The 21,892-nt window shown below is 45.7% G+C and overlaps 1 protein-coding gene across 1 annotated transcript in view; it reads left to right on the top strand.

Annotated features, from left to right (window-relative positions):
- COQ8B (coenzyme Q8B) overlaps window positions 1-21,892 on the top strand; it is a 68,762-nt gene that overhangs the window by 5,811 nt on the left and 41,059 nt on the right. Inside the window, exons 3-6 of the mRNA XM_066581222.1 lie at window positions 14,600-14,849; window positions 15,820-15,902; window positions 19,435-19,618; window positions 21,372-21,644. Coding sequence (XP_066437319.1) covers window positions 19,442-19,618; window positions 21,372-21,644 — 450 coding nt within the window. The 5' untranslated portion in view covers window positions 14,600-14,849; window positions 15,820-15,902; window positions 19,435-19,441. The remainder of the gene's footprint in view (window positions 1-14,599; window positions 14,850-15,819; window positions 15,903-19,434; window positions 19,619-21,371; window positions 21,645-21,892) is intronic.

The following is a 21,892-nucleotide window of genomic DNA, read 5'->3' as shown; positions in this document are numbered from 1 at the left end:
ATCACTTTTGTGAAACTGCGGTCCTCTAGTGCGTGTTTCCTGCGCTAGAGGGTCACAAGTGTTTCTCATTGATTTCAATGGGAAACATCGCATTTGCATGCGCATCGCACGGCATGCGAGTGCATGCAGCGTCTTTAAAGGTCCTATTGAAAACAATGGGCAAGGCAATACGATGGAATGTCAAACCAGAGGACATTTTGAACCTCGCAGCATCGCTGTGAGAAGGGGACAAAATGTACTCACGTGAATAACGCCATTCAAAAGAATGAAGTTCGTATTCGCGCAGGTTTTGTGCGTCTCATAACGCACAAAACCTGCGTGACATTCTTACTTGTGTGCGTGTAGCCTCGCAAGTAGATTTTAATGTAGATTTCAACTCCTTATTTGAGATGGAATCTGTGCTAAAAATTGGTGGTATAAATGGATATGCTGCGGATTTAAAATCCATTCCTCATGTCAATTCCACTGTGGATTCCGGGCACATTTCTCTGTACCATGTAGATGACATTTGTTACAATCTCATCCACGTGACTCAGACTGTAATTGCAGCGGACTTTCTATGTGGAAGTTACCCACAGCATTTACGCTATATGTGAACATTTCCTAAATGTTAAGAAACCATCTCAGTCACCAAAGGATGGTCAGTCAGGGAGGAGGGGGATGCAGCTGCAGCTGTGAAGCAGGGAAGGTGGAGCAACAGAGGGGGAAACATCTGATTGGATCAGAACACAAAGCACATCTCTCATATCCTACCAAAAAAGCCCACCCATTCGGCACGCATGGAGGGAGAAAATGTGCATTAAAACACCTAAATTTTAAAATATGCCAATTATACTCAATATTTCTGGCAACATCTGATATCTAAAAATCCCAGCAAACAACAAAAGTTTCAGCCGCCTCTGCATTTTGATACATGGTCACCATTAATTCATTCATCAACTCTCTGATTTGGCTCACAGAAGGGGGTCCTCAGCTGTGATCATCCCTCTATGATGTCCATATTATTAGCGCACATGGGACAGGGGTTATTCTGAGGAAACAACCCCTTAAGGGGGTGTCACCCCTCCCAGAATGTGGAGCTTGGGTTGAACAGCTGATCGCTCCAGGGCCTGCACTGGGCACCCCCGCAAATCAGCTGCTATTGTCAGGGAAAGCCGTAGCAAGCCCCACATTTCCAGCAGGGAAAATGTAGTGTTGCAGGACAAGATATCATATGAATGGCCATCTGGCAATACCAGCGGCTCTCCATTCTGGCTCTAAGAGGGGGGTTCTGAGCAGGGGAAGCCACCCTATGAAGTCTATATGCCCCGAATAGAGTATATGAACATGGGGGATGTGCTCTTACCATAACTCCTTTCACGTCTTAGGATCCTGGGCTTTATTCCCACAACATGGTAAAAATACGGCGATGGATTAAAGCTCCTGCTCTTGTAATCTGGCAGGAGCAGGTTGGGTTCTTGGTTGTCAGAGACAGCTAAGGACCCGGAGGAGAAGACAGAAGTAGTTCTTAACTGCTTCTGCCTTCTATTTCACAGGCTACATAATGCTTAGTGAGAGCTACGTAGAGAATGCAGGAAGCTGCAGTTTGGTTTACCATATTGGACCCAGTGATCAAGTGATCTTGAGCGAACCCCGGCATATCAGAACTGCAGGGTCTTAGCAGACCCCAGCCTAGCTCTCACAGTGATTGTTGTCACACTAGGGGGATGCTTTTTCCTGTAACTTGTGCCCCTATGGATGCCCCAGTTACAATGAAACTGCTAAGTAAAAAAACATGACATCGTGAATGTCCCCCAGAGGTCTTATATGACATCAAGGGAGACATAAATGCTGAAAAAAAGTTACAAAAATAGGTAACAAAAATTACAGAATAAAAGTGAATAAATAAAATTTTATATATATATAATTTTATTTATTCACTTTTATTCTGTAATTTTTGTTACTTATTTTATATATACATGTATACCCTGTTTCCCCTAAAATAATACCTACCCTGAAAATAAGCCATACCCTGGTTTTTCGGGGAGGCTTGAAACATAAGCCCTACCCCAAAAATAAGCCCTAGCTGCATTACATAAAAAGAAACCAAATACTTACCTACCAGGCTTGGTCAAGGTCCTCCTGCTGCTGTCTGGAGCTCCGCTGTGCATCCTGCAGTCCTCGTTTACCCAAGGAAGATCACTTCTTGGTTATGGGAATCATAAGTTCCACCTCCAGGAAGCGATAGCTGTGATTGGTTAATTGATTGGCTGAGCAGTGGTCAAAAAAACAATCACAGCCATCGTGTTGTGGAGGCGGGATTAATGAATTGGCCAATTAATGCCGCAGCTCAGTGTGTCGGAGCACCGGAGAGCAGTGGGAGCATCCTGGACAGAGCCTGCTAGGTAAGTAATATAAGATGCCCCCGAAAATAAGACCTAGTGCCTCTTTTGGGTCAAAAATTAATATAAGACAGGGTATATATATATATATATATATATATATATATATATATATATAAATAACAACCCACTGCCATCACCAACGTAAGCCGTTGCTATATCCGACATGTAATCTGAAATTATACAAATTGTATATCAAACCTTCCGAAACAAAATGGCGAACCCATTCCCTTACTTTATTTTAACGTAAATATAATCTTTTTTTTTTTAAAGTACTAAAAATACATTCTTTTTCTACTTTTTGCACATATTACCGCTAAATAAACAAAAAGAAAAACAGAAAAAAAAATTCAAATACAAAAGGTATAAAAAAATTGGACTGTGCTAGACCCAGCCGCTATAAATTAATGGCACTGTGTCTGGTATGCAAGGAAGTGGCTGATGTGCTGGCTACTTCAGACAGCAGTGAAGTAGGGGGGTCCCAAGCCATGAACCCCCACTGATCGCATATTGATGACCGATCCTGAAGATAGATCATTAATATTATAGTCTTGAAAAAGCTCTTTAAAACTGAGCTGGCTTTATAGGAACAGCACTGTCATGGCCAGCTTCTTCTCTAGTGCACTCCCTATCAGTGCAGACAAGGAAATAGCACAAAACCACACCATTTAAAAGGCTTGTGGGAAGATATATTAGGGCAAATTTACTTAGATTGGCATTTCATACGTAAATAAGTAAATTATGTGCTCAGCTATTAATGAAAAATGTATTGTTTAAACCAATTATTTATATGTTTCAGCACTAAAAAAGACAGTTTTTCTTAACTCAAAAAAACCATAAACAGATTTCTTGCAAATCATAATTGTGCTTTAACCATTGAGCCACCTCTGTCCTAATCAGCACAAATAATTACTTATTGATAGAAGAAACTTATCATGCGGTATTTGTATCTGCACCTTTTATTGCCCTTCTAGGAGTCCACAGATGCAGGAAGCGCCCTGTCCCTGAGCTGTCACCACACACTTGACTTCACAGCTTTGTCTGAATCTTTGTTTGTACGTTTGGGATGACCATGGTTCATACCGCTCCCATTGATGTGGAGGGAAATGTCGTACATACCTGATCTTGTAAATAACCATTTTCCTTCAGATTCGCGGCTCCTAACGGGGCATCTGATGGCCTTTGATAAGGTTTGCCAAGCTGACACTTCCTCTTACTGATGACACAAGAGACATAAGTGTTAGCCAATAACAGGAGCATCATGAGAACTACACAACCCACACATGTTTATATGTACTGTAATAACACATACTTACCTGCACTGCTATATAGTCCACGGCTCTGGCAGAATAAGTAGAGAATGCCTGGAAGTTTGCTAGATAAGCACGGACTATAGATATGTCAGAGCTGACACGTGAAAAGTTTTGATCAGCGAAGGTCCCACAGCTAAGACCCCTGCAGAGGGCTGCAGCGCTCACCCATTTCAGCAATCAGCAGGTATCTCAACTGCGGGACCTCCACTGATTAAAAATTGTGACTTGTTGCTCTGACAAGTTTGTAAAAAGTGCAGTTATTCTTTAAGGCCTCATGCACACGGGGCAAATTAAGCAGCGGATTCCACACTTGTCAACAGGCTTGGGCGATCCGCTGCTCAATGTACCTACCCATTGACATGTGTGGAGATTCATCTCTCCACGCACACAAGCGGATTTTATTTGCAGACGCTACGTGCTGAGAATAAAATCACAGAATGCTCTATTTTAGAGCATTGCAGAAGTGTTGTGATCCGAGTCATCGGCTAGTCGACGGTGCAGGAAGATCTGTACTGCGCATGTGCGCCGGTGGCACATCTGCAGTACGGAAAAAGAATTCATCTGACAGGTACGCAGGGTCGCAGGCTGCGGGCACAGAAGGATTCCGTGCGGGATTTCCCACATAGAATCCGTGCGTGCCCATGTGCATGAGGCCTAAAGTAGTTATACATTAGTAAATGGATAAAGTTGTTTAGTGATGCCACTGTAGGAATAATAATGTCATGTCACCGGACAAGAATAAAACACAGCTGGAAGAATAACCAGTCGGACTGACAAGAGCTGGTCTCCTTGTTCTACACCAGGAATGTCCAACCCGCAGCTTCAGACTGCATGCAGCCTAGGATGGCTATGAGTGTGGCTCTACACAAAATTGTAAAAATTACTTGAAAAACATTATGAGGTTTTTTTTACACCAACAGACGTTATATGTGCTTGTGATGACTCAGCGAGGCAAGTAACCATTCTGTTAGGTTGTGCGGTTGGGACCTGTGGTTCTACAGGTTTCCATGAGCACACCTTCACAGCTAAGGGTAATTGAGCTGGCTGGGACCAGCGAATCCCTCTGGTCTGATGCACATAATTACCAGCTTCTCTTGCCAGAGAATGCTGGTCATTTTATCCTGTTTATGCATTCTGTGTTAATCCCACTCTGTGCTTGGTGTTTTACATGTCTAGTCTGTAGTGTAGTCTCTCCCCTACCCTGAGGACGGTGGGTGATGCCTGACACTGTTCCCAATATGTCACTACATTGTCTGACTCTTTCCTCTTGGCATGCGCTAGCAGTGGGTTATCTGTATCCATGTGACCTCTGAGTGGGGTTTCTGGATTCGGTTTCTCTGTCACCCTAGGGTTTTGCGTTTATACATGATGTATGGTGCGTGTCTGTGCATATGGTCAGACATGTGTGTGAATAGTGTTGTGTTCATTGGGTCTGTACAGGGGCCAGACAAGGTGAATGAACAGTCCTGTTCTATGTTGCTTGCAAGCCCCTGGGTTGTTGGTGTGAACAGCGACATGTTTAGTGTCTGTGTAGTTTTCCAGACATCGTTTGTGAACAGTCCTGTTCTGTGAGTTGGTGTGAGTTGTGTCCTGTCCTGCTGTGGATCGTTTGCCATCCAAGTATGGGTAGGTCCCTAGGTTCCAGCGCAGGGTCGTCCTTATCGGGACGATCGCTCTGCTTGCAGGCAGGTTTTCACGTGATGGTTGTCCCGTTAGAGTAGGTATAGGTTATGTCTTCCAGTGAGACCAGTTTGCAGTCCTAGCTTTCTGTACAGTATGCATTTGATGTTTGCTTATGGCATTTGTGTGAATGCCGTCTTGCGTCCATGCTGAGGCCTGGTGCCCTGGTGTGCCCAGCGGACGTAATCTAGATTATTAAGGCTGTAGGGCTTAACGATTGCAGTCACTGCATGTGTAACCAGGCCCAAAGTGGGCCCATATAGGCTGAATCTGGAGGACCCGAGGCCGTAGGCGGTATCTGGCAGCAGCGGGATGTGAGCTTCCACTCACAGACAAGCTCGCACAGATAACGAGGCAGTTGACGGCACGTACAGGTCTTTGACTCTCTGACTAAATCCTAGTCCGATCTGTGTTTGGTCAGCAACACAAACCTGGTATTGTATTCAGGGAGGCAGATAGATGAAAAGCCTAGAAGGGACCCGAACTCTGGATCCCAATCAGTCCAAAGAGAAATAGCAATAGAGCAGCATATATGGTGCACACACTTACAAATAAAGATGCACTTTATTTCTCCTTGGCACACTGTTTTGATAAAGACTTTTGTTAAGTCGAAGCGTTGCTGTCAGTGTGCCAAGGAGGAATAAAGTGCATCTTTTTTGTAAGTGTGTGCACCATATATGCTACTCTTTTGCCATTTATCTGACCTAATCAGTCACTCCAGGTCCAGCATGCGGCAGCGATACTCCTTTCATCCTTCCGAGTCCTGACCGCTTCTATCTAGTATCAAGGTGAGGACGAGATGTGGTGGTCTCATCTTGGCTAGGTCACGCTGCGTCCCTCCGCTGGTGTCAGAAACGGGCCCGTGGATGTGAACTGCATGTGAGCGCGGACAGGTTTCTGTGTCCAGGCCTGAATGCAGAAGTAGGTATTGACTCAAGGCCATATGGTCTGGTGATTGGGGTTATTTGGAGGATGCTGGGGGTTGTTTGGAAGACTGTGACTGTGGAGGACGCTGGGGCACGTGCTGAGGACGCCTGGGGGACTGTGACTGTGGAGGACGCTGGCGGTTCTTCAGAAGAATGCGACTGTGGAGGACGCTGGCGGTTGTTTGGAGGACTGTGACTTTGGAGGATGCTGGTGGTTGTTCGGACTATGACTGTGGAGTACACTGGGGGTTGTTTGAAGGGCTGTGACTGTGGAAGATACTGGCGGTTGTTCGGAGGAATGTGACTGTGGAGTACACTGGGGGTTGTTCGAAGGGCTGTGACTGTGGAGGACGCTGGCGGTTGTTCGGAGGACTGTGACTGTGGAGGACGCTGGCGGTTGTTCGGAGGACTGTGACTGGAGGACGCTGGCGGTTCTGTGGAGGACTGTGACTGTGGAGGACGCTGGGGGTTGTTCAGAGGACTGTGAATGTGGAGGACGCTGGGGGATGTTCGGAGGACTTTTTACTGTGGAGGACTGACTGCGGAGGACACTGGAGATAGCGTGAAGGATGTAGGGGGTTGCGTGGAGGACGCTGGAGGATTGCGTCGAGGACGCTGGGGGATGTGTGGAAGATTGACTGTGGAGGACGCTTGGGGATTGTGTGGAGGATGCTTGGGGTTCTGTGGAGGATTGACTGGAAGATGCTGGGGGATTGACTGGAGGGCGCTGGGGGTTGTGTGGAGGATTGACTGTGGAGAGCGCTGGGGGTCTGCGTGCAGGATTGACTGTGAAGGATGCTGGGGGTTGCATGGAGGACTTTAGGGGACGCTGGGGGATCGACTGTGGGGGACGCTGGGGGATCGACTGTGGGGGACGCTGGGGGATCGACTGTGGGGGATGCTGGGGGATTGACTGTGGGGGACACTGGGGGCTGTTCGGAGGACTGTGGAGGACGCTGGGGGTTGTTTGGAGGATGTTGGGGGCTGTTCGGAGGACTGGTGGACGCTGGGGGTTGTTCAGAGGATGCTGGGGGTTATGTAGAGGACTGTTTTTTATGTTGCTCTGTTTTCACTTATAATAAAAAAAAAAAAACTTTAAAAAATCAGTTACGTAATAATTTAGATAAGTAAATTTTTTATATTAATTATCACAAACTTGGAATCTGCTTGACAATCTTAAAAGACTCCCTGAACAGACTGCTGCATAATAAGAATTATTAAGTGAGGACTTTTTTGCATATCTGTGGTGGATATCACGAAAATTATGCCCGGCCTATTTTTTTTTTTTGCCTATCAGCTGTCATTAGTATTTGTGTATTTAACCGCTTAAGGACCAGGCTGTTTAGGGATCTTACCCATGTGGTAGTTTTATTGCCCTACTTTTTTTCCCTCAGCCACCAAAATTAATTTTGCTGCATTTTTTCCCCAGTAACATATAGGGCTATTTGGTGGGTTTTTTTTTCAATTACTTTATTTTAGTGTAAATTTACTATCTGTTTTGGTTGGTGTTGACTTTAGGACATATTATTATTTTAGGGCGGATTCAGATGATCGTATAATGGCTGGGTTTTCATGCCCAGACGATATACGGTGTCCCTCTCTGCAGGGGGAGGAAGCTGGAAGAGCCGGGAGCAGTGCACCGTACTCCTGCCTCCTCTCCACCCCCTCTCCGCCCCTCGCCACTATTTGCAATGGGAGGGACGGGGACAGAGCCAAGCTCCCAGCATAGCTCCGCCCCCGCCTCCTCCCATTGCAAATAGTGGCGAGAGACGGAGAGGGGGTGGAGAGGAGGCGGGAGCTCAGTGCACTGCTCCCGGCTCTTCCAGCTTCCCCCCTCTGCAGAGAGGGACGCCGTATATCGGCTGGGCGTGAAAACCTGGCCGATATATGATCATCTGAATCCACCCTTATCCTGTAATTTTTTTAACTTATTTTCGTAACTATTTTTTTTTTACCATCTATGAACCCCATAACCTCATATAAGACCTCTAGAGGTCATTCACAGGGTCTTTTTTTAATTTTTATTTTTCACTTTTCCCCTTTAGCTGGGGCATCCATAGGAGCCCCAGTTACTGGGGAAAACATCACCATGTAGTCACAATAGTCACTGGCAGAGCTGATCAGGGTGTGCTAAGACCCTGAGCTCTGCTATATCAGGGGGACGTGGCGGTCACTTGATTGCCGGGTCGCATACTGGAAGAAACGCTTCCACTTTTATTGCTTAGTACATGGCGCTCATTGAGCGCTATGCACCCGGGAAAGGAGAAGGCAGAAGCAGTGAAAAAAAACGCTTCTATCTTCTCCTCCAGGTCTTCGGCTGTGTCTTGACAGCTGAGGACCCGACCTGCTCCTACCTGATTGCAGGATCAGAGGCTTTAATCCTGTGCCGTACATCTGCTAATCGGACGGGGTTAAAGCCCAGGACCAAGCACTGTATATTTACTGCGCTTGGTCCTTAAGGGGTTAATGTGCGGCCCAAGACAACTGTTCTTTTTTCAATGTGGCCCAGAGATGCCAAATGGTTAACCCCCCCCTCCCTGATTTACACTATTCTTTTCCTGCCAACACAAAAAGCCTGATAACATCACCGCCATTACCTCTATGCTCTTTCCTATTAGAGGGGTTGTTCGCTTTCAACAATGTCTTTTTGTTGGAAAGATTCCTTGCAGCTAAGCAGATCACAAGGCATGTGGAACCTATAGCTCTTTATATAAGGATCTGTTTAACCCTTAAAATACCGGTCAGTTTTCAGGTTTTCGTTTTTTTGATTGTTGGGTCGCAAGAACCATAAACTTTTTTATGTTTCCATTGACCTAGCCATATGAGGGATTGCTTTTTGCAGGACAAGTTGTATTTTTTTAATGGTCCCATTTAATGCCCCATATAATGTATTGGAAAACTTGCAAAAAATGTGTGGGGTGAAATGGAAAAAAATGAAAATGCTGTATCTCTCATTCCTGCTTTTGTATCTGGTCTCCTAGCAACTTGCGAGCGAATCCACGCCCGTACGCAATAATAATTGTATATGCACTGTGGGTCGTATCCATGGAAATCAATGGAGCCCATGTTGGGTACTATTGTACCTTGTCACCACCGGAAGCTTGGGGTTTGACTGGGCTTGCATGGAGGAACGCCCCTGTCACACCCCTAGCTGCTGATTGGCTGAATTCCTGAAGGTCCTTGAAGGTCCTAGCAGCATCTGTATGGATTTTTGCCTGACTTGGAGGGTTAGGGTTACATTATGAGCTCTAAATGCTTCCATGTTACAGCTGTATATGGAGACATGTGTTACAGCTGTAACATGGAAGCATTTAGAGGTAATAATCCCTAACCCTCCAGGCCAGGCAAACTTCACTATAGACGCTGCTGCTGATATCACTGTCCCCAGAGCAGGGGTCCCCCTTCCATCTTCCCTGGGCAACCGCTACCCAGCACCGTACATAGTGGAAGGGTAGCTGACCGCCAGGGTGCAGCGTGTGCTCAGCGGAGGAGCAGTGCACTTTGCTAAGCGAGAAGTGGAGGAGTTTGGTGATCCGCGGCGAGACGGACAGCCGCAGCACATGGCACTTTGGCAAGCGAGGAGCGGACCACAGGACTACTCCTGCTTACAAACTGAGGAGAAGCAGCGCAGCACTTCGTCCATCGGCTGTGAGACGGACGCCACTTGCAGTTCCTGGGGCCATGTAGGCAGTGCAGGTGACCGGCACGGTGTCTTCACCCTTTTCATCAGAGGACTGCTGCACTTGGACAGCGTTCCCAGCCAAGTATCTTCCCGGCCGGCCGGACAACAATACAGCCAATCGGGAGCTAGGGGCATGACAGGGGCGTTCCTCCATGTAAGGGCTGTCAAACCCCTGGCTTCCAGTGGTTACAAGATACAATAATACCCCTCCATGTTGTTTGTAATCATTTTCAGGACCCCTAACGTTTTATTTCTCCCTCAATGGGAGAGTATTGGGGCTTGTTTTTTCAGGGCAAGCTGTGGTTTTTATTGCTACCATTTTTGATTACTTTTTATTCAATTTTTATTAGGAGACGGGTTAAGCATAAAAAACGCAATTCTCACAATATAAACTCATTGTCAAAAAAAAAAAAAATCAAACACTTAGACCACCTGCAGACGGCCGAGTCGGATCCTGCTGTGAGAATTCTCGCAGCGGGATCCGACCCGTGCCCCTGCAGTGACCAGTGCGGCTCACCTGCTTCCGCGTCTTCTCCGCTCTTCTATGTGCCGGTTGCTGCCCAGCCGGTGCATGCGCTGAGAAGAGCCTGCGCGTCACTAGTGACGTTTCTGTGCGGGCCTCTGCGGGGCTCGCACAGAAATAGAACATGCTGCGATTTGTTTTCTGCGCGTGTTTTCACGCAAACAAATCGCGGATGTGTGCATAAGTTTGCATTATCTATTGCAATCATATGCCAGCGGGCACGGGCAGAAATTCTGCGGGAAATCCCACCATGGTATTTCCGCCCGTCTGCAAGAGGCCTTAGGAGTTGTCGGAATGGGCCTGTTCGGCCGCCTTTAGCCTTGCTACAAGATGTGCTACGGGCGGGCATGGATGCTCTAGTACTTTGTTGTACTGCCTCTAGCTTGGATACAAGATGTGATACGGGCGGGCATGAAGGCTCTAGTACCCTGTTGTATCGTCTCTAGCTTGGATGCAAGATGTGATACGGGCGGGCATTAAGGCTCTAGTACCCTTTAGTACTGCCTCTAGCTTGGATACAAGAAGTGATACAGGCGGGCATGGAGGCTCTAGTACCCTGTTGTATCGTCTCTAGCTTGGATGCAAGATGTGATACGGGCGGGCATTAAGGCTCTAGTACCCTTTAGTACTGCCTCTAGCTTGGATACAAGATGTGATATGGGTGACATGGGGGCTCTAGTACCTTGTTGTACTGCCTCTAGCTTGGATACAAGAAGTGATACAGGCGGGCATGGAGGCTCTAGTACCCTGTTGTACCGCCTCGAACTTGGATACAAGATGTGATAGGGTGGGCATGAAGGCTCTAGTACCCTGTTGTACCACCTCTAGCTTGGATACAGGATGTGATACAGGCAGACATGGAGGCTCTAGTACCCTTTAGTACTGCCTATAGCTTGGATACAAGATGTGATACAGGCGGGCACGGAGGCTCTAGTACCCTGTTGTACCACTTCTAGCTTGGATACAAGATGTGATACAGGCAGGCATGGAGGCTCTAGTACCCTGTTGTACCGCCTCTAGCTTTGATACAACATGTGATACGGGCCGACATGGAGGCTCTTGTACCCTGTTGTACTGCCTCTAGCTTGGATACAAGATGTGATACAGGCGAGCATGGAGGCTCTAGTACTTTGTTGTACCGCCTATAGCTTGGATACAAGATGTGATATGGGCAGGCATGGAGGCATACAGGTTCCATATGATATCCTCCGGCATGTTGGTCCACATGTGCTATACATGAGCCTCTAGATTGAGCAAACTGGCAAGCTGTAGAAGTTGGCGTCCCAGATGGTCCCATACATGTTCTATTGGTGATAGATCTGGCGATAGGGCAGGTCACAGAAGTGTGACAATGTTGTGGGGACATTCCTGTGACCCCCTTGCTATGTGCGGCTGAGCATTATCCTCTTGGAAGCCGCCATGAGAGGAACACATGTGGCTGCAGGATGTCCTGAACATATCGCTGAGCTGTCATTGTCCCTCCTAATGGCCCGATGGAGGACAATTCATCAATACGACCATCCAGTTTCTCCCATCCCAATAACGCTCCCCCTAACAGACTCTGGTAATGGGGTGAAATCTCTTCTTCGCGTCGTAGAGGCGTCTAGTGGTCAACAAGCTCTACACAAGCGGAAGAAGAGGCCACTACACACAAGGAGCCTCCGAGAGCCTTTTATAGGCCAAGGGTGGAACACTTCTAGGGCCTCAGGTGACAAGACCGTTCATCTAATCACCACAACTCTAATCATGTGTATATCTGCCGGCGGGCTCCTTCACACTGGTGATCGCAAGATCACCGCAAAAAAAATCACGGGAAAAAAACCCCCCAAAAAAACGCAATTTTGCACATGGGATGTTTGAGCATCAGTGATGCTTGTTCTTGCAAAAACATCGCTGCCATTTGTGATTTTTCTCGTGCGTTTTTTTCAAGCGATTTTGCCGTGATTTTTTTTAACGCAAAAGTCAATAGGACATTCTAATGTTAAAAACACATGGCACAAAAAACACAAGTTTGTGCTTTGTGATGTGATAAAAAGGAGGCTCCATAGGGAAACATGGGAGATAGAGAAAAAAATACAAAACGCAGAAAGATGGGGCATGCTGCGATTTCTTTTTTTCTCACCTCGCATGAGTGAAAACATCGCAAATGTGAAGGAAACCACTGAAAATCATTGGTTTAATAACCCTGTATTTTCATTCACTCAATTTTATTGCCAGTGTGAATCCACCCTGAGATGGAACTGCATGCCGAGGTTTACAGCAAAACAACAACCCCTTCTAGGACGGGATTTTTTAAAATGAAAAGTGTATGTTTGTGTGTATTTTTTTTTGGTGTTCATCGTGTTTCATTCTTAATTCATTTACAATTTTAGACATTTTACTTTACAGCGGGCGGCGAGTATTGTGGTTAATTTTGGTTTGATATACAATATGTCCCCTCAATGCCCCCAATTTTAGAGGAAAACCCCTTTTTTAAAAAAAAAAAAGTTAAAAACATTTTTTTATGTAAAAATGAACACAAATGTGTAGAAACGTACGGCTATCCGTTTGATGCATATATTCTAAAAACGTACAGGTATGTTTACATTAGCATGTTTGTATATATTGTTTTCACGTATATTTAACATATCTGTTAATATGAACAGCCACTAATACTACTGGGGCCAATGGAATAGCAGAAGTAAAAACATACCTTGTGATAAGTCACGCCCCTAGCCTCACCTCTAAGCCACGCCCCTTTTATATTTTTCAGTGAAAAAGCTGACAACCCCACATACGGTCCAATGTTTAAAAAAAATGCAAAAACACTGCCCTTCTTCCAGTTGAATCCAACACAAAGTCCCATGTAAAACATATAATTCTCCCTCCTTTTAGTAGTTCCAATTTACAAACCGACGTAACATATCACCTCCGATATACAGCCCCATATACAATCCCCACTTCAGCCTTTGATCAGCCTGTAGAGGGAGCTCTCTACTGCTGCTTCCAGAAGCAACGCCCCTTCTGTCGGGAGACCACGCCTATCGTATACTATTCCACCTATCAGGAGTGACTCCATTCTAGACCGGACGCATATTAGCATCTTCTGCTTAGCTTAAAGGGGTTGTCCCGCGGCAGCAAGTGGGGTTATACACTTCTGTATGGCCATATTAATGCACTTTGTAATGTACATCATGCATTAATTATGAGCCATACAGAAGTTATTCACTTACCTGCTCCGTTGCTAGCGTCCCCGTCTCCATGGTGCCGTCTAATTCTGATGTCTTCTGGCGTTTTTAGACGCGCTTGCGCTGTGCGGTCTTCTGCCTGGTGAATGGGGCCGCTAGTGCCGGAGAGCTGGTCACCGCGTCGTCATCATAGCTCCGCCCCGTCACATGTGCCGATTCCAGCCAATCAGGAGGCTGGGATCGGCAATGGAACGCACAGAGCCCATGGTGCACCATGGGAGAAAACCCCAGTGCATCCCTGGGAAAGGACCGGCGGCCATCTTAGGGAGAAGATTTTTATAACTTCATATTTCGTCGGATCGGTGAGTAGCAAGCGGTTTAAAAACCGCTTTAAATTGCTATTTTATGCCAGGGGGGTGACAGGGGGAATGGGGTAAGGTAAAATTTTGATGTTTGCCGCGAGACAACCCCTTTAAGCAGCGCTGCTGATTAGAGCCACCTGATTGGCTCTTCAGCACCACGTGACTATACAGCGTGCAAGCGCATTGCCTTCAGCAGCCGTGCGCTACACACTACACTTCAGCAGCACGGGGTTAGGTTTAGGGTTACCTGAACCTAACCCTAAACACGAACCCTAAAACTAACCCTAACCCCGTGCTGCTGAAGTGTAGTGTGTAGTGCACGGCTGCTGAAGGCAATCCGCGTGCACGCTGTGTAGTCACGTGGTTCCGAAGAGCCAATCAGGTGGCTCTAATCAGCAGTGCTGCTTAAGCTAAGCAGAAGATGCTAATATGCAGACCGGACCATAACTAATACAGTACTACAACTACGCTCTGCGTCACGTGACCCCCTCATGCCCGCCGCTTCTAACCTTCAAACCATCAACAGCCGGCAACCAATCACATCTCTTCTCTCATTCACCACCAGGCACCTGATGGATGAGACCCGCGCTGCGATTGGCCAATCCTAAATCCGTCGCTGATTGGCTGTAGAGGAATGTTGCATGCCTGGTAATTCCTGGCGTCAGAGAAGCTGCACTGGGTTCAGGAGTATAGTGTACGTGACCGGATGCGTACGGGGTGAAGAAGTCGCTCCGGTAGTACGGAGGACTGTTCAGCGCGGTTGTTGCCCTCAATAAAGATGGCGGCCACGGTTGCTCAGTGAGTGAAAGGCTAAGGTGAGCTGCCTAATGTTCTTACACGGTATTTGTCAGCATATAAACTGCTTGTGCCGTGTGCATTAGGGTGTGGTAGGCGCTGGAGACTGATGAGGGGGTTATCTAATGTCCCCAATGAGGACAGAGCAGAGTATTGTGTGACACTAGTAATAGTCCATTATAACACATATATCAGCACAGGGCACACAACACTAGTGGTCTGTCATCACTTCAGGGATAGTTCTATATTTTACTATACAGCCCTACAAGATGGTGGTTTATCGCTGGGATATGTCATCACTTTATGATTGCTCTGTGTTTGACCCCGGGCGTATTGCCCAATTGCCCTGGATTTGGGGGGCAGCCCTTGGCGGCAGGAGAGGTGGGCATACCGCTGTGAATGGAGGAAAACACAACCTACGCTTGTCCGCCTGTTAGCATCCCCACCAGTCAGCGGATCGTTCAGTCTGCTGTCCGTGCAGTGCAGCCATACGTGGTCATAGGTGGTCAGGGAGGAAGCCCCATAGCCAGCTCCACCCGCATTAAAATCAATGGGAGCGCTGCCTCCCAGTACACTCCATGGTTCGGTCAGGGTAGGAAGTGTAATAGTAACCATCGCTCTCATCAGTTTCAGTGCGGGTGAAGCCAGCTATGGCGCTTCCTCCCCGACCACCTATGACCATGTCCGGCGCGGTCCACTGGTGAAGATTGCACACAGTTGGAAAATGGGACTCCCCAGCAGGTTTCTCTCCTGGGCTGCCCATCGTTTGCAGCCCTGTGGTTGTGATACCGATAGTAATGACAGCCTTCCTGCATGCAGTGGGCATCCCAGTGGTTACACGGTCGTCTAGACTGGCCCTTCTTTTGTGAAGGCCCCCACTGATGAGGACGGTAGGCATCCCTGCCATCAGCTTATCTCCAATAAAGCATTACAGAGTGGGAAGATAACGTGATGTAACCTACGTCATTCTTTATTTGTTACCCCTTCCAGACCAGAGTGACGCGGAATAGAAAAAAGTTGTGATCTTGGAAAGAGACACAAGTGAGACATTTGTATATACAGAAATATACCGGGTGAGTAAAAAATGAGAACCCTCTTCAGTATGATGTTTGTGTTGGACGGGTGGAGGGGTACGGTAACAGGTCGTAGACGTCGTGGTCTATAAATCGGATGTCATACCTCTCCAACTGCCAGTAGTATTCTACTATAACCCAGGTAAGAGGAGTAGTTGGCTACTTCCCGTCTCACTGATGTCCTTCTTAAACTGCACTTCTCAGAAATGCTTGGTATCCTTACAGGCTATAAATTAAAGGGGTTGTCCAGTTGTAAACTATTGATGGCCTACCCTCAGGATAACTTAGACTAAGGCCCTCCCACACTTTACAGCACATAGGGTGACAAATGAATACCATTATTAGCGATCAAAGGCAACAGTTTGGGCATCATTCCATGAAAGGTAAACGGTGCGCCAGTGTTCTATAAAAATACAGCCCCCAGATGATCTTTTACCTTCCCCCGACAACTCAACCCATTTTTTTGGATTCCATGGGATAGCAATTCTTGCTAGTCTTGTGTCAGGGAGGCGTAGAATGCGTCTAGCAAAACAGAGTCGGCACTTAATGACCTGGTCATGGAGTGGCCGCATACCAGGGTGATGGTTAACTTCTTCATTCCTAACCTGATCATGGCAAGTGACCCTTAACAGGCCATAAAGGCACAGTTGTTGCAGAACCGCAAGTCGCCGGTTGATACGTGTGGTCAATTTCCATGCATCAGATGCATTTAGTGCATTTGGGATCATGATAGTGTTCAGAAGTTGTAGCTTTGTTTTTAGCCCATATAGGGCATAGACTTTGGAAGGTTGCCCATGCCTTCCTGATACGACACTAGCCATCATGTTCAGCATCGTGTCCCGTCATTGGTGATTGTACTGTCTTAGGTAGACAAACTGGTTGGCCTCTTCCAACCGCTGTTGTTGGCTGACTGTGAGTATGTGATATACAACTGGCATAATCTGTGTCTTCAAACAGTTAAAGGGGTTATCCAGGCAGCGCCTGCCGGGATACTTCAGAGCCAGAGCAGTTCTTCTGCTCCAAACCACAGTGTATCGGAACGGACACTGTCTCGATAACCCATTTAGTCCATAAACCAACCATCACCACTTCTTGTTCCAGAGCTGATTCTGTTTGTTGGCGTTTGTGGAGGGGCGGTACGAGGAGAAGTATATCAACCATAAAGTCCATAAACTGTTGTAGTGGATTATGTCCCACAATCCCAGCTATATTCAGCCTGATTGCTCATTTCATAACGTTCAAGCACTAGGTTGAAGAGGAATGGCGATAGAATACAGCCACGTTGGACACCTGTGTCAATGTTGAAGAAATCTGTGGCTCTAGGATCAGGGTAGATCATCAATAGTAGATCAACGGGAACTGTCACATGGTACCCACACTGATCCGCTGTTCTCCGGACCAATGCACTGAGCTGATTACTGCAGGAAGCAAACTTCTGTTCCCACTGCAGTATGGTAGGTATTGCAGGCAAACGTTTTATTATAGCAAATGAGAACTTGATCTGCAATACCAAGTTTGGCCACTGCAGTGGGAATGGAGCTCTCTGCTATTTTATTATTATAAACACGATCAGCCAATAAATTAGCATTTGCTTGTTCGTTGGCTGATTGATCGTCCTTTTACACAGGTACCAATGGGCTCTCGTGGCAGCTGGAAGCCTGCAAGGACTTCAGTGTCTGCCATGTAACCAAGCCTATTAGACCCCTGAGTCTAATAGGCTGCTGTCATAGACTTAGTAGAAGTAATACATAATGCAGTGTACTATCCTAGTGATCAAACAATCCTATCTTCAAGACCTCTTGAGAGACTGAAAATAGTGTAAAAAAACAAACAAAAAAAGTTTAATAGAATTTAATTGAAAAAAAAATCCAGTTAAAAAAAAAGACATTTCTTTTCCTCACAAACTTTTTGTGGATTAAAAACACCATTTTTGTTTTTTAAGCGGCACATAAGTATTACTGAGTTTACAATGGCTCAAACAATGAAAATATTTTGTTTTCTCTCTTAGCGAATGCCATAAAAATTAATTTAAAAAGTAATGCCAGAATTTCTATTTTTCTTTTGCTTGACCCCCAAAAACCGTAACAAGAGGCAATCCATTGGGCTAAAGTGGTAAAAATAATGTATATAAACTTTGTATCATAGTGGTAGCGCTAGATAAAAGTATGAAATGTATCATGTTATTTTTAGTAAATGGTGAACGCTGTGAAAACAAAACCCAAAAAACAATGGCTGAATTTCTGTTTTCCGCCTCATTCCCCCATAAAAAAAATTATATATATAAATAATATATAGCCAATCCTGTGCTGTCAGGCGCACGTGATATGCAAATCAGAAGTGCGGAACAGTAAAGTTTAGAGGAAGTTGTGTTGGGGAAGTTGTGTTTCCCCCTGGGAAGGACTAGGGCCATTGGTTATGAAGTCCACACTCAACACAGATGGGTACAGAGACATTCTGGACAACGTGGCATTACCTACCCTGTGGCAATACTTGGGTACAGCTCCGTGTCTTTACCAACATGACCGAGCGTCATGTCATACAGCACACCGTGTTGAGGTTTGCTTTGAGGAGCAAAATGTCTACAGACTTCATTAGCCAGTCTAAAGTTTGGATCTCAATCCCATCGACGAACCAAAACGCTGAATTTGATCACCACCTATTTGTGTCCCGAGTGATGCCATTAAAAAATACAAGTCATCCGACAAAAAGCAAGCCCTCATATGGCTATGTCAACAAGCTATGCCTCTTGCAATGCGGCTAGGAAAATTACTAGGTCCTAAAGACACAAAATAGTCTGGTTACTCAGGGGTTAAACATCTTACGATATCTCAGCAGTTCCTGTCCTGTACGTTTTGGAGTAGTGCAGTTCCAGAAATGACTATTAGGGGACTTGGAGAAATGTGTGCCAGAAAAAAAGGTGTTTTCCGCCCATTAATCTGGAGACACCTGATTGGGTGTATCTACTAGACCAAAAAAGCTCCTGAGCTCTGGGTCTATCACGCTCCAAGTTTTGGTCTATGACCGTCCAAGGGTTAGACCACTGCTGAGCTCCTGTCATCCTTGTGGGTATGATTGCTGGACATTGCCATGTTAAGGCACTAAGCCTGTGGTGGATAGGATTCAAAACCCTGTGTTTAGTTAGCGGCCAGATGGCCAGTTATTGTCTCAGGCATCACAGTGCATATGGCAAAACAACAGTGTAAATTCTGTCTCATACTGCTGAATTGCTGCAATAGAAGGCTGGAGTCCACAGTTTTTATACTAAAACCATGGCCCATCTGTGGGGGGAAAGATGTTCGTCCCAAAATGTGATTGATTCCCCCGTTGTCATAGGATATAATGTTATATGAATAATAACATTTCTAGTAGGTGGATATATCCATACTGTCCTATGCTGTATATGGAAAACACTTATGATCTACTACTGGCCGCTCAATTAGCCAAGTCAAATCTGCAATTAAACCAATTTGCCAATTCTTGCCATAATATATACGCCTGCAACTTCGCTCTGACATCTTATTTTGCATTTCAGGCCTAGGATGTGGAGCGAGGTGGTCCTGGTGTTACAGGGGGCATCCCGTGTGGCGCAGGCAGTGGTGAAGATGGGCTGTGAAGAGTTGTCTATAGTGACCACTACCTCCACATTGGGAAGGGGTGTTAAGTCTTTGCAGTCTATGGCAGAGCGTTGTGTGAGCACAGCATTTACTAATATGCAGGTAAGTCAACTGTGTGGCTGCTTGTTGTCACTTTTTACTTGGGTGGGTGGAGTATGTATTAATATATTTATATTAATTTATCTGTACAGTATTATTCCCGATGTGAAACACCCACAACTTACATTTAATTTTCAAAAAATTGCAAATAAAATCATCATGACATCATTTATATGTGTTTCTGTTGAGGGATTCCAAGGAATCCACAACGCGCTTTTCTATCCAAAATAAATGAGATCTGGGGGAGTGTGCGGGTAGCAGGAAAATTGGAAAGGGTTAATAGGCAGCATTGAGAATTACTCTATACTGCAATACTTCAAGAGAGTATCTGCACTCTTTTTTTTTTTTTTTTTAGAAAAATGTACAAAGTAGGTGATTTAGAAGCATTTTTGCAAACCATTGTATCAGCTCATTTTCTATATTTTTGGCAGAAAACCCCTCTTCAGCTACTCAGCTAGGTGAATACGGGGCTGAGACATCCGTCTTCATCTCATTGCACAGCAGAAGGAGCTACAGCTGTGCCTGCACTGTTACCTCCAGTGCAGCTGCAGACATGGCTGTTCCCATGTAACATGTTTAAATATTTAAAGCAGGCTATATTAACCCCTTAGTGATGGCCCTATAGTGTTTTTACGTCCTGCGGCTGCATGACTTGTGAAGGGAGATCATGCGTCGATCTCCCTCCATATATCACGGGTGTAATCTGTTTCTTACAGCTGACACCTGGCGACAACAGCCCTGATTAGCTGCGCGGCTCATCTGGGCTGTTAACCACTTAAATGCCACTGTCAGTGGCATTTAAATAATGCTCAGGAGTCTTGTGCCAACGCAAACTACAGGACGTCCTGCTAAAAATGAGCCCTCGCACAACTATGTCAACGGAAAAATAAAAAATCTATTGCGTGCAGAAAATGGTGGCCGTAAATTAAAAATAAATAAATCTTTGAAAAAAAGCTACAATTAGTACAGCAAAAAAAAAAACCATATATGTTTGGTATCATAGGAATCATACTGACCCATAGAATAAAGTTATCGGGTCATTTTTATTGTAGTACCATATGTGTGCCATAGAAACAGGAGGCACTGAAAGATGTCGGAATTTCATTTTTTTCCCCATTTCTCTCCACTTAGAACTTTTAAATAGTTTTTCAGTACATTCTATGGTACATTGAATAGTACCAGTGAAAAATACAACTCGTCCCGCAAAAAACAAGCCCTCATACAGGGACGTCGATGGATAAATAAAGGAGTTATGATTTTTTTTTTTAAGGGGGGGGGGAGGAAAAAACTAAATAGAAAAAAAAACTAAAAAGCTCTGTCACTAAGCGGTTAATAGAGATTTTTACAAAAACACTACTTTCTCCTGTGCCCCACGGATTTGCCTGGGGATAGGGGATAACTTGTAATTCGAGGACAACCCCTTTTAAGGTGTTAAAGGACGAGTCCTCCAACCATCCTTATTGTGTCACAGTGCGAGTCTGCGCTCCTTTCCACCTGCTGTGAAAGATCAAATGTTGGTAAGGACCTCAGGTTTTGGGGATGAATGTTGGACCCCCTTTGAGCATCATGCTCTTGCATATCTGGGCTAGTTGGCGTAACATTACAAGATGGGAGCACCCTGTAAACTTGTCAGACCTTTGCTGTTCACTTTCATTTTACAATCTTGCTACTTTAAAGTTGTACAACTTTATTGTTTTTTTTTTGTTTGTTTTTTTTTATTGGTTGGATACATTCACTCATTGTCATTTCTGTTTAGGTCAATAAGACAGACTCCCGAGAGCGCCCGCCATCTGCTGATTTCAGTGCCGATTCTTGGAATGTGATGTCGGAGTTGCCTCCAGCTGAAGAGGCGCCATCTTCCCCGACAAACCCTGGAGAATGGCGGAAGAAGGGCCCCAGTGTGACCAGCACAGGGCAAATCAGGGCATACAGCACCATTAGAGGGTTAACAGCTGACGAGATTCAGAGAGCGAGGGAGGCTAAACTACAAGGTGGAGCAGAGGATCATGGGAGGTCCAAGAGACAGAAGGTGGGGGACCACTTTTAATAAATATCAAGTTGCCAAAATCTGTTCTGTACTTGTCTTCTAGGTCTGCACTCTTACAACGTCTTCTCTCAAGTGTCTTGTACGTCCAATATTCTGGGCTGACTAATGTCTTGTATCTTTATAGTGGTGAAAGTTCTGGTTCTAGAATATCAAACTCCTAAAACATTTAGAATTAATGGGAATCTGTCAGCGGGAACAACCTTCCCAACCTGCAGGCATGATGTTATAGA

The sequence above is a fragment of the Eleutherodactylus coqui genome, chromosome 10, assembly GCF_035609145.1.
Source record: "Eleutherodactylus coqui strain aEleCoq1 chromosome 10, aEleCoq1.hap1, whole genome shotgun sequence".
In the NCBI taxonomy this organism is placed as follows: Eukaryota; Metazoa; Chordata; class Amphibia; order Anura; family Eleutherodactylidae; genus Eleutherodactylus; species Eleutherodactylus coqui.
Note: the sequence above shows the minus strand (reverse complement) of the source record. Positions and strands in the feature narration are given on the sequence as shown.